This window comes from Octopus bimaculoides, chromosome 10, assembly GCF_001194135.2.
Source record: "Octopus bimaculoides isolate UCB-OBI-ISO-001 chromosome 10, ASM119413v2, whole genome shotgun sequence".
NCBI lineage: Eukaryota > Metazoa > Mollusca > Cephalopoda > Octopoda > Octopodidae > Octopus > Octopus bimaculoides.
Window position 1 is genome coordinate 71701161 of NC_068990.1, and position 14502 is coordinate 71715662.

General features: G+C 35.6%; 1 protein-coding gene across 1 annotated transcript in view; it reads right to left on the minus strand.

Moving 5' to 3' along the window:
• The window catches only part of LOC106871865 (gamma-1-syntrophin), a 114559-nt gene that overhangs the window by 37406 nt on the left and 62651 nt on the right, over positions 1-14502 (minus strand). Inside the window, exon 10 of the mRNA XM_014918600.1 lies at positions 6230-6261. Within this exon, the coding sequence (XP_014774086.1) occupies positions 6230-6261 (32 nt within the window). The remainder of the gene's footprint in view (positions 1-6229; positions 6262-14502) is intronic.

The following is a 14502-nucleotide window of genomic DNA, read 5'->3' on the forward strand; positions in this document are numbered from 1 at the left end:
ACACATACACACACATATGTACATACATATATACACACACCTATATGCACATACATACACACACATATATGTGCACACAGACACAGACATATATATGCACATACATATACATACACATATATATGTGCACCTACATATATACACACACATATATATATATATACATATGCACATATATGTATATATTCACACATATACATATATAGACGCATATGTACATGAACATACATAAACAGATATGTGCATATATACACAAATACATATATAAGCATATGTAAAAATGTACTGTATACATACACATACAGGCACACACCTACACAGACATGCAGACACATACATACATATGCAGACACATACATGCACATGCAGACACATACAAATGCATAATGAACAAAGAGATTCAAAGAAAACTTTCTAGTGACAATGGTTGAATAATTGTGCTAAAAGATGTAAAGAATATAAAGGAAGATATGGAGAATATTTCTAGAGAATTTCTCATCTCAAACAATGAGTGAGCGTAGAAAACAACAAAATAAAGATTTAGAGATTTGAATAAATCTTGATGAAGGAAGTTGAGAAGATGAAAGAAGAGATTTCTATATCTAAATAAACCTTTCCCTCCCTCCCTACCCTCTCTCACTCACAATATACATAATGTACACACGCAAATATACATAATATACACATGCACACATGCGTGTTTTCCATATTTTATATTAGATTCATATGTGAACAATACATACATACACATATGTATAAAATAAATATATATGTGTGTGTGTGTGTATATATATATATATATATATATATATATATATATATATATATATATATATATACATACAAACGCATATAAAAAAAGTGGAGTTGTTAGTACCACATTTATTCCATGGTTTACATCTGTTTCATTTAAAAACACACACGGCAGAACAGAGAAGTCAGCTCAAAACACCAATCCTTCAAAGATTTCCTGCAGAAAAGGTCCCAATGCCAGAATTTTCAGCTAAGATTCAAGTCTTTGTTAGATTTAAGGTTTTGCACTGGTATTTGGAATTTCATCTCAAAATCTTCAGCTAATTCTGCAATGGGAATTATGCTGTTGGCATATAAGAGTTTTCACAGACAACAGGTCTTAAAGTTCTCAGTCATGGCCTAAAAAGCTATAACTCCACTGCCTCAGAAAAGCTGAGAACTGAGCTTTGGTATACATCAATCTGTGCAGTAAAACCCAAGCTGGACTAATTGTAAACTATCACTTTGCTAACAACACCACTGTACATGACTTGCATGCCATTCACAAGCTAGTTTTTTAAGTGCTCAAACTACAGAGTATAGAATCCTGTTAAAAACTTTAAGGTTAACAAAAGCCATGTGGCAAACTTCTAGCTAGTATTTCTTCAGTAGTTGACTCACTAGGAAGCAGGAAACTCTAGTACTTTATCCTCAAACAAACCCAAATTTCATCTCATCCAGGTTAATTCTTTTCTTAATCAGTTGTAACTTTAGTAACCTGAACCGTCAAATTGATATCTTTGTAACTGACTCACCCTCCAGAGTAGTGGTTCTTGACAGGGGTCCATATCACTCCTGAGGTTTCATATAAGACTTTTAGTGATCCACTCAACAAAATAGTAAATTTGGGATCCACAACAGTATTTTAAGGGCCCCTGAAGAAATTTTGCTTTAGATGTATGTATTGATATGTATTGCAAGAAACAGCTGGGTTTCGTTCTTTAGAATTTTACATAGTTCTAGTGAAAAACAAAATAGGAATTTTGAAAGAAGTTTCTATAAAACTAGTTTTGAAACATTGAATGGTTATGGGGTCCACCAGAATTAAATGATAACCAAAGGGGTTCACAAATAAAAAAAATGATTGAGAGCCCCTGCTATAGAGCATCTCTTTTCCTTTTGACAAATTGATGATGACACTGCAATTCTTCTTATAGGGTATGAAACCTTCTGATATTCTTTAACTGACTGAGAAAGTGACATTTGCACATGACCTTCTTTGGCAAATACTTCAAGCATTTTGCTGGCTGTTCATAATGACCAGCTGCCTTCCTTCATATCCTTAAATACCTTTCAAATGTATATTTGTCAACTTGAATGACTGCTTCCCTTCCCCTCTCTCTCATGCATTCTGCTCCTTCAACAATTTCTTGTAATGGCATTACAATGCCTTTGACAACATTAGTGAAAGAAAGTATTCTACTATAATTCTGTACACACTCCTCTCTCGTGTATGATGCCTATTTTTCCTCTTGTTCACTGCCTTGCATTTCATTGTGTTTTCCCTTAGAATAAAAATGAACTTGAAAATTTTTTTATTAATTACTTGAAATGATCTCCCCAGCTCTTCAAGAATGATAAACAATTACAGTCAGGATTTTGTTTCCCTGTCTCCAACTAAGACAATAAATTTGAAATCAATGATGCACAGCATTTAATACATGCCATTATGTACAGCATTTAATACATGCCATTATGTACAGCATTTAATACATGCCATCTATAAGCATATAAGCACTTGTGCTGTCAAAGACAGCTCAGTTTATGGTGGGTGCAGGAATAGCTGTGTGGTTAAGTAGTTCACTTGGTAACCGCATGGTTTTGGGTTCAGGCCCACTGTGAGGCATTTGGTAAATATCTGTCACTATAACCCCAGGCCAACCAATGTCTCATGAGTGATTTAGGAAATGGAAACTGTTTACAAGCCCATCATGTATATATTATATATTGTTTATGAGTATATGTTTGTCTTTAATCTCTTGACATCTGGTGTTGATTTGTTAGTAACCCATAGCATGATGGTTCAGCAAAAAGAGTCCAAAAGAATAAGTGCCTGACTTTAAAATAAATAATGGGGATGACTTGTTTGACTAAACACATCAAAATGGTGACTCCAGCATGGCAACAGTCCAATGACTCAAATAAGTAGTTGCAAGCAGACACAGGCACATTCTTGGCCCTCACCTCACCATTCTTGGACCCAATAAAAGGAGAGGGATTATTTCAGATGAGTGCATCTACATGTGTATACATATGTCTGTCTGTCTGTCTATCTGTCTATCTATCTATCTATCTTAGCACAAACATAAATACACACATGTATATATCTACAGACATGTGCATGCAAGCACACACACATACATAGATCATATATAAGAACAGGAAGCTGGTACAATGGTGTAAAGTGTACAAAGATGTGACAACGACAGAGGGAAAAACATTATCTCGTAAGCGAATTGTCTCAAAACGAACTGATTACGCATTTTATAAGCCATTCCTTGGGTAATAAACAGTTATACATGAATAGTGGGGGAAGGGTGGTGGTGGTGGGAAGAGAGCAAGGAAAGGGAGTTATTGATAATGAGACATTATATATTAATGAAATTGCTTACAGGAAAATTAACGAGACTTTCTAAGCAGCAGCACTAGCAGTGTTTGTAGTTGATCAATTCAAAGCTAAATCTAAACATTCTTGTTCAATGTATTGAGAACTGATATAAATATAGAAAACAGAGAAGTTCCTAATATATTGTAATTTGTAAGTAAATGGATCTTCATCAATTTCAGCGATGATCAACTAATCTACCTGTTCACTAAATGAATGCATAAATAGCTGAATATTCCACAGGTAGGTATATCTTTAATCCTTTTGCAGTACCATTAAATTCCATGGTTATTCCAGTAATGTGGTTAAATATCTACCAAAAACGGAACTGGTATTTTCTGCAGGTCAAATTGCCTCAGTGAACTTGACATAACTCAAAAACAACAAAAACAGTTTCAAACATGACATTCCTTAACAAAAGATAGATTGGTATATAAAACTGCCTCCCACAGTTAAGGTTGATGAAATTTTGAGTGGATATAATCTGCTTTCCATAATAAAAGGGTGAAGAGGATTTTCAGGCAGAACCAATGAGTCATGTATACTTGACACGGGTTCATATTTTGTGTTAAAGGTACAATCCAGTTAACAAACTTCCACAGTTTCCATAGTCTCAATTTCAGTAAGAGAGCTTACACTGACTTACAGCTGCAGTAAATGATATACTCTCCCTCATGGCTGTTAAACAAACTTCTTAATTGCAGAGTTATTATGAGTTGTCAGCTAGCTAAATGATTAATTATTTGTGAGGACACTGTATTTCATTATGCAACTATAATATACTATAGGTATATTAAAGACTTTATAAGTAAATACTGTGCCCTACTGTGTTAGCAGTGCTATTAAATCACTTTTTAAGCTCATCTCTACAGATTTTCTATAGAAATTACAGCCAGTACTGATTTCTTATAACGTTTTGTATCCAAATACATCTAATGTAAACAATGCAATCAAAGACAGAAAAATGGGTAACGGGTGTATATGCCATATTTCAGGAGTTCTTGCTCCTTCATCAGTGCCACATCCAACCCATTAACTATTCACCAACTCATTGCTTAAACAGCCACTAAATATAGTGGTGTAACACTATTGGATGGTTAATGGGTTGGATGTGGTGCTGAAGAAGGAGCAAGAATTCCTGAAATAAGTATATACAACTCCTCTCAAGGCATCCAACCCATGTCAGCATGGAAAATAGACGTTAAATGATGATGATAACCTTAAACTAGCTAAATGAATAGAAGGTGAGCTGTCAAGCCAATGGAAGAAGCTCTATGTAGATGCTTAATCAGCTGGAAATGGCAACAAAATTTTAACTTCATTATGCTACATCATCATCATCATTGTTTAATGTCTGTCTTCCATGCTGGCATGGGTGGGAGGGTTTGACAGGAGCTGGCGAGGCAGAAGCCTGCACCAGACTGTTTTGGCAGGGTTTTTACAGCTGGATGCCCTTCCTAACACCAACTACCAAGCATAAAAAGAAAGGAGGATAGTATAACTAGGACTAAATTTTTCCATGTTTTTAAAAAAGAGTGACACAGAGCAATGATGAAGAAATAACCTTTCATCTTGGGTTTAGATATCAACAAAAACTATTGTATGTTATATACATTATATAACACCACACAATATTAAGCATTACCTTTTGATATACCGAAGAATAAAACAATCATCAAAGCTTTAAAAGAATGTACTCAAAATTTTGTCATCACATTTATTGATGGTGTAGGTCAGGCATGGGCAACTTTTATTGAGAAGTGTGTTGCATGAGACATGGCTTGTCATCAGGCAGGCCACACTACTGAAAAAATACACCCCACAGTGCAGAAGAAACCTCGTCAGGTGACATAACATGTTTCTAAGTTACATTTCACTCATAGGTGTAACTGGATGATATTGGTAGTATTGGTGTATTGGTAGTAGACAGTTCTGAAATACATTGATGGAGCAAAATAACTGTGGTGTGTATTCAGAGCTCGACACATATTTGAGTGTGTCTGTATGTTTATTTACATTTTCCCTTCTCCAAAAATCAATGAGCTACAAGAAATGACATAGGAGATAAGTTGATTACATTGTCCCTAGTGATCAACTGGTACTTATTTTATTGACACCAAAAGGATGAAAGGTGATGTTGACCTTGGTGGAATGTGAAGTCAGAACATAAAGACGGATGAAATGCCACCAAGCATTTTGCCTTATGTGCTAATGGTTCTGCCAGTTCACCACCTTTGTTGATATAAATATTAAAACAAAAATGAAACAAAAAAATGTTCTAGTTGAAAGGTAAGGTTACAATAACAACATGAATAACAACCTAGATGTTTAGGCCTTTAATTAACTAAAGTAAAAAAAAAAAATCTGGAGAAACTTAATACAAGTTATTTCTGCATGATTGGTGATGCAACAATGCTAATAATAAATATGTGTCCAAATAAAATTGTCTTTGCTTTTTAGGATCACACACCACCCATGCTGAATAAAGCTTAGTAACATGTACCATGCTTTTTATATTTGTTTTAGGTGCCTGTGTAGTCCTGAGCATATGTAGATACTCATCTGCCTGTCTCACCATTTGATCCAATAGAAGAGAGAGAGAGAAAGAGAGAGAGAGAGCTGCATCAGCGCTCAAATGATAGTCATTTTCAGCTCAGCAGACTGGAGTAGTATGAAATGATGTACCTTGCTCAAGGACACAAACATGCTACTAGGTTCAAGAATTGAACTCATGATATTAAGATCATGAACTGAACACCCTAACTGCCAGGTCAGGCCAGGCACCTTCACGGTGGTTACGTAAAATAAGTGAAAGTAAATGATGTTACTTACTTTGCTTGGCGTTGATTGTTCTTGCATTTGGCCTAAAAATATAGAGAAAGACATTATGTAACAAGAGAGAGATATTCTATAATTAGGCAAATTATCTTGAGTAATAAGTTAAGTCAGTTTCTTATAGACTAAAAAATAAGGGCAAATGAAGAAGCCTCTACATGATCACTTGAGGTTCCTGAAATAACAACAAAACATCCCTTAAATAGTTTCACCATCGACTCAAAAAACAAAAAAATGATAAGGACACATTAGATGATGTCCACAATAAATGGTTTCTGCAACTAGAAGTTCTTCCTAAAGCCAGAAACTTTAGAGAATGTACTGGGTGCTTAATTTTGCAGCACTGGCAAAAGAGATTACTAGAATAAGGACCAAACTGAAAGAAGTCAAAATCCCTCTTGACTGAATGAGAGCGTAGTAGTGAGTGAGGTGGTTTTATGCCTGGTGTGAGAGGTTAAAATATGATAGAAGAACAGGTGTCTTGCTGTAGATACAAGGCCAATCACCATATTATGGTGGGTAGGCATAATTAGAGTGGTATTGGGAAGGGAAATAAGATTGTAGTGACAAAATGCCAAGGCACATGAAGGTGAGTTGAAAGTAGAATGGAGACTGGAGATTGAGAAGGATGTGTGGGTAAAGTTTGGAAATGTGAGAGGAAGGTGACAACAAGCGATTAGAAACAGGGGTCACAGCATGGCCAATAACATATACATATATATATATATATATATAGAGAGAGAGAGAGAGAGAGAGATAAAATAAATAACTCAGAGTGACTGGTGGATGTATGTGAACAACATAGACAAATACAGGTATATCAAACACTGTACAACATAAATTCTTGACTTATTAAAATTATCTCTGCCTCTAGAGGATGTGTCACACTTACCAAATGTAAATTGAGAATAACTTTATATGAGAAGGGGGGATAATCTTAAGTAGAACGATTTTCTCCAGAATTTACATGTCATTAAGGGAAAAGATTGGTTTATTGGAGACAAGTCAACATTCATGGATATGTGATTCTGCCTCAATACTTATATCTAGCAGCCAAAGGATATAGGTATATATACAAAAAGAGAACATATTTATGACCTGGTGTGTGCGTGCGTGCGTGTGTGTCTCTTCCTCTTCTCTTGGAAGTTGCACTCTGATTGTAAACAATGTCACCATTCATAGAGATAGTGTTTCTTGTTCCTAGTCTTTCATGAAAACATTTCCAACCATTGAGCTGTTCATTGTTCAACGGTTTTGAGGAAATATTATCTTGTATGGAAACAGGTGAGGGTTGTCTGCAGGAAGAGTTTCCAGCCATAAAAAAACCCTGCCATAACAGGTTTCATCAAGTCAATGTAGCATGGAAGAGTCGACATCAAAATTATGATATGTTATATATGGATGTTTGAGTGGATTCCAACTTGATTTAATCAGAAATCAAACATGGAAAGAGATAACTGTAAAACATTCAGACCAGAACCATCAAATTTTGCATTAGACTCTCCATCATTTATTAAGCTAACAACTTATGTGAAAGATATAAGCTAGAAGTCTATTAAATGAAGGCAATATTATCTAAGCTTTAAGCACTAACTATTTCCAGTTTGATCAGCTTGAAGTGAAATAAGTGAATAATTTACAAGTAGCAATCTTATCTTTTTTGGTATAAGACTATTCACAATGTTTACACTTTAGCACTGTTAAAAATTCAATTAAAACAACCAGGTAGCCACATTCAATACATTGATTAACAACATGTTTTCATCACATCTCAGAATGAACATGGCTGCTGTATTGTAATTAACGAACACAAGTTATTATTGAGCACTTGATGACCTTTCCTTTGAAGCAGTCGACTTGCATAACCTTTTTTTTTTGTAATTGATATCAACATGTCATGAAATAAGATCCTGTTTGATACCGTTGAACAGACAACTGGTTATTGAAAATGTGAAAATTAAATAAACTGAAATATTAATAGAATATGTGACAGTAAAAGTGAAAACAATAAAATAAATAAATGTAAAACATAAAGATTTTCACTTTAGTTTGATTTCTTTTGATTAGATATGAAGTTGAATTTTGTTGGAGAGTATAGAAAGTCAGATCAACCTTAGTATAGCACTGGTATATATTTTAGCAAACTCAATGAGATTTGAACTGCAAATACCAACAGATACTAAACATGAAACAATAAAATATTCTATGAAAATGACTACATCATATGATGAAGAAAGAAAGAGAAACAAAAACTGAGCAAGTCTAAAAGAGGGTGAGTGGAGGTAAAAAGAATAACCGGAAGAAGACAAAAAGAAATAAGAAAAAAGAACAAGTAGATTAAGAATATGTGTGTGGGTGTGTGTGTGCGTGAGATCATAATCAGCATCATTTAACATCCATTTTCTGTGCTGGCATAAGTTGGATGGCTTGACAGGCGTTGACAAGGTCTGGGTTTGCACCAGGTTACATAGTCTGTATGGCATGGTTTCTACAGCTAGATGCCCTTCCTGATGCAAACCATTTTAGAGTGTATTGGGCGTTTTTTAGATGGCACCATCACCAGTGCTTTTACATAGCATCACCACCAGTGCATTTTATGTGGCATCATATCACCAGTACTTTTTATGTGGCACCAGTGTGTGTGTGTGTGTGTGTGTGTGTGTGTGTGTGTGTGTGTGTGTGTATATATATATATATATATATATATATATATACAGGGGATGGACAAAATAATGGAGACACTTAGCATCATAGCAGCATAATTTTGAAATATCTATAAAACCATCGAAAGCTTGTTTATTTTTGTTTTTTGATTTATTATTAGTGTTGCTTAATATGTTTTACTAAAATTGCTGTTTCTTTTCAGATATCATCAGAAAAAGGTAATTAAAATTCATTCAAATGACAGATCTATCGGACTTTCAAAGAGGTCAAATTGTTGGTGCTCGTATGGCAGGTGCTAGCATAATGAAAACAGCCGAAATGTTTGGTGTATCAAGAAGTACTGTCTCAAAAGTAATGACAGTCTTTGAGAAAGAGGGAAAAACCTCCTCATCAAAACAAAACACCAGAAGAAAACCAAAACTTTCAGATAGGGACCGTCGGATGCAAATTGTTAGAAAGGATCACAAAAATACAGCTCCCAAAATTACTGCAGAGCTTAATGGCTACCTCGAGAACCCAGTTTCCACAATAACTGTTCACTGGCAGTTGCACAAAGCTGGATTTCATGGGAGGGCTGCAATCAGAAAACACGTTGCAAAGTGATCAGAGTGGAGTAAAAACCTACAGAATTAGTCCCTGGAGTAGTGGAAGAATGTTATTTTCTTGGACAAGTCATCCTTTACTTTATTTCTGACCACCAGCCGAGCATGCGTGTGGAGACAGCTAAAAGAAGCATTTGACTCAGACTGCCTTCTTCCAACATGGAGGAGGATCTCTGATGATCTGGAGGGTTATATCTTGGAAATCTGCCAGCCCAGTGGTTTCTCTTCATAGCAAAATGAATAATCAAGACTATTTAAGCATTTTATCTGATCAAATTCATCCTACGGTTGCAGAACTGTTTCCAGAGGGAAATGCAATCTTTTAGGATGATAATGCACTAATTCACACAGCTAAAGTTGTTACTGAATGGCACGAGGAACATTCTGGTAAAGTTGAACATCATATCTGGCCAGCACAGTCCCCAGATCTCAATAATATTGAGCATTTATGGTGCATTTTAGAAAAACAAGTAAGGAGTTAATATCCTCCACCATCATCACAAGAACTGGAGACTGTTTTAGCTGAAGAATGGACAAAAATTCCTTTCGAAACAATTCAAACTTTGTACGAATCTATACCTCGTAGAATTCAAGCTGTAATTACTGCCAAAGGCAGTTGTACTCCATGTTTAAATAAATTTGTTTGAAACTTTAAGGTGTTTCCATTATTTTGTCCAACCCCTGTATATACACATCTACCTATGTAAGTATTTGTTACAATCTTAATTTTACATATTGTTTGTAATTACTATTATTGTTACAATTCTGACGATGTAAGGAGTTTTCTCTCAAATGCTGGTGAAAGAAATTTGCACTTTATTTCAATATCTTCTGCTTCACATTTATGTCATACATTGATTTCTTTGGTAAATAAAAGATTGGGGAAGTAATGACATTCATGCCTGTTACTAGAATAAAAAGGACATAAGTGAAGCACATTGAACTGAGATTCAGCATGGAATCACAGTCACCAGGACTTGCTTCAAATTCTAACAGAGGCTGTATTTTACATGGTCACTTATTCCATTCATTGATCACCATTTTACAAGAAAAATATGTTTCGAGAATCTTCAACTGTTTTTAAGAAATAGCTATTGCACAAGCCAGTCTTTTATCTTTTCTTTTTATCAATCAAAGGACTGCGTCCATGCCAGGGACCTGAGACTACATGGTGGCAAAGCTAGCTTCTTAACCACACAGTCATACCTGTGCTTAGGCACTGCATTATTAGTTTTTTTTTTTTAGATATTGAGGAACAGAAATTATTATTAAATATCAAATAAGACGGGTCTTTTATGCAGTCCCTCAATTTTGTTAAATATAGCTGCATAAATGCCTTCAACAAACTTCCTACTGTCTTTATATTAGGGCCATGTGATTTAGTTTCAACATCATGACAACATGTTGCACACTAAAAATAAAAAGGCCACAGATAGAATGCTGATCAAAGACATCTTCAGTCAGTTAACTCGGTGACGTAGTTTTACTCCAATACACCTGTTATGTGTAACTAGTAGGAAGACTCACCAACAGCAATTTACCAAGCAACAAATTAAATATTTATTACTCCCAAAATTTATCTTAAAAATATGAAAACATTGATCAAAAGCAATGGGAAGAGGCTCACTAGCATATTCATTGTCATTGGGTTAGATGCAGATGTCTCATATAGAACACTACTATTAGCAACTACTTTTGGTCCATCACATGTCTTTAATGCTGCAGTTGAGGTAGAGGGTTACTGTGCCCACACCTGAATGGAATGAAATGCTGAAATACCATAATTTTCATTGGTCAATTATATTTTGAATCTTGTGACATTTGAAATGTTCAAGCGAGTTGGGCCACAAGTAAGATTTTGCCACTGTTGGCATCTCATTTCCTCAAGTATCAGATGATATCCAGGAAGGAGACCTAGCTGGCCTAGCACTTCAGCCTCAAAATCACCTGAAGTACTGCCACAAATGTTCTGAGTGGCCTTAAAAATTATTAGAGAGGAAAATCCTTGGTGCAATGTATAATGAAGGGAGTGTACATGCTTTTTTTAAATATTTATTTACTTGTTTTTATTTCAACTCAATTTTTACCATTTTTGCTTTTACTTTGGCAAATTGGGATTACTAAAGACTTTTAAATGAGACGTCATGAGCTAATCCTCTCAGGTTCATAGCTCATAACGAACTTGTCTATTCTTTAGGCACAGTCAAAATATTTTCATCTCTTCAATGGAATTGCTTGCTAATTGCTAAATTATTGGTTGGTGTACTGCTGTTGTGAACATTGTGGAATTGCCGTTGGTGAATATTATACACATGCACACATATATTGTGTCACTGAAGACTAGGTCTATGAATACACTTGTGCTATATTCCAAGCAAGAAAGCCTATTAATTCTTCCATTCTGTAACAAGGTTTCAGGACAAAGAAAAACAAACAAACCAGCTTTTACATTCTATGCCATAATATAAAGCCAGTGAGACACTTCAATTGTCTTAAATGGCTTGTTTCGGGTTAAACAACAACAAAAATATCAATATCATTTTATAACATAAAAGCTATAATTCCTTTACTCAGCCTTTCCTTTTCATTTCTGATATCATATATTTTGTGAACAATGGTACCATTAGTTACAGATTTTTAATAAGCCAACTGCTGGTTCACTGCATTTCTGTTAAAATGAAAGATAACAAGGGAACTGTGCAAGAAGGGCAGAACAAATCTCAGGAAGTGATGTAGTTTTGTTTTATTGACAATTTTCTCACCAATATATTTAAATAAGTGTGTGTGTGTGTGTATACACACTTTATTTGTGGATTAAAAGGTTACCAATGATTTTATGCAAAGGGAAATCTCTTTACAATTTTCAAGCATACCATATGGGAACCTTGATACATGTTTCCATTTTGGATGAGAATACACAAAGTTACAGGCAACTCTATGAGATTTTGAAAAAATAAATATACAGAGCATGGGCGGTAAGTTATAAGGAAATCTAAACTGTTGTCCCCTTTCCAGTTAGCCCTGGATTTTTGCAAGGAACTACATTTACCTTGGATTAATTCTTTAATTATCTTATGTGAGAAGGCTCATGCACATTCAAATCTATAAATATAAATGCATACACATGTACACACAAAGGTGGCGAGCTGGCAGAAACGTTAGCACACTGGGCGAAATGCTTAGCGGTATTTCATCTGCCGCTATGTTCTGAGTTCAAATTTTGCTGAGGTCAACTTTGCCTTTCATCCTTTCGGAGTCGATTAAATAAGTACCAGTTACACACAGGGGTTGATATAATCAACCTAAAACGTTTGTCTGTCCTTGTTTGTCCCCTCTGTGTGTAGTCCCTTGTGGGTAGTAAAGAAATAACACATGCACACAGACATGCACAGGCACATACACACAGACATACACAAATACCAGTGTTTGTGTGACACATACACACAAACAAACACACAAGCATATACACACACACACACACACACACATACGATAGGCTTCTTTCAGTTTCTGTCTAACAAATCCACTCACAAGCGTAGAGTAGGAGACTGACCCCATGATCACATAATTGGGAAGCAAGCTTCTCAGCCACAGTCACAACTGTGGCTATATATACTGTATGTTAAGGCAGTGAGCTGGCAGAAACGTTAACATGCCGGGTGAAATGCTTAGTAATATTTTGTCTGTCATTACATTCTGAGTTCAAATTCTGCCGAGGTCGACTTTGCCTTTCATCCTTTCAGGGTCAATAAATTAAGTACCATTTGCATACTGGGATCAAACTAATCGACTGGCCCCCTCCCCCAAAATTTCAGGCCTCGTGCTAGAGTAGAAAAGAATATATATATTGTACTTATTCTTTCTTCCTTTCTTTTTTCTTCTTATCTATAATATAAATTGAACATGGGCGACCGTTGTATTCTTTCTTGTCTTGAGGTTCACGGCCAAACGGCTGGGTGGATTCGCGTGAAAAATGGCACACATGTGGGGATGGGTGCATAGATTGGAAAACACTTTGTATCTTTTCTTAGTCCCCATAGTTACCGAAAAAAATCGATTAAAACAACCTGCGTGCGTGCATGTATGTGAGTGTGTGTCACTGAAGCCATTCACACATACAAACATACATAACCACACTCTCTCTCTCGGTTTTTCCCTGTCAATCACTCACTACAAAAACTGAATGGAAAATTTCAGTTATCTCTCTCTCTTTCTTTCTTTCCTTCTCTCTCATATACACACACACTATCAACATTACTCTCTCTGTCTTGCACACCCCATCAAACAAACACACACACACAGACATATGCATGCACATTGATTCTTCCGTCTCACGCAAACTTCAAAAGTTCAGTCATAAAACTGTCCATGTCTCTTTTCATTAGACTCCAACTTCAAAAGATCCCCTTTCCCCAAAACACATATTAAAAAAATATTTTCACTTGTCCGGCCATTGATCGAGAGATAAAACACAAACCACCTCCTACTGACTGCAAAACTCCCGCCAAATTAGCTGCAAAAAGCACACGCACACATACACACACGTCCAATACAATAGATCTCACATACATTTTCGTCTTCAACAGGTATGTATCTATTCTGTAATATAAATTGTTTTTCTATAAGCGTATAACATTTACTTATTCCATACTTCTTCACTTAGCTTTTATCTTCACTTTTCTTAAATGAGATATGTCTGCTATTAATTCGTACAGCTTCATTTTCTGTTAAAGCAATTCTTAACGTCAACTTCTTAATGCTTCTTTATTTTCCTATCGCCCATACTTACCGAGAACAGCAATTAAAACTTTTTCTAATGCAATTCCCCTTTCTTCGACCATTAACACAATCAGTTCCTCACACACCTTGAACTTTCTCAGTCAAACTACATAATACGCAGAATTGGGGCATTAATACAGTAGGGAGATTTGGCTGCTATGGAAAGTTCCGAGGTGGGGGAGGAATTGCTTCGTGGAAAGATCCGAGGGGGAAATTATTCCCTGG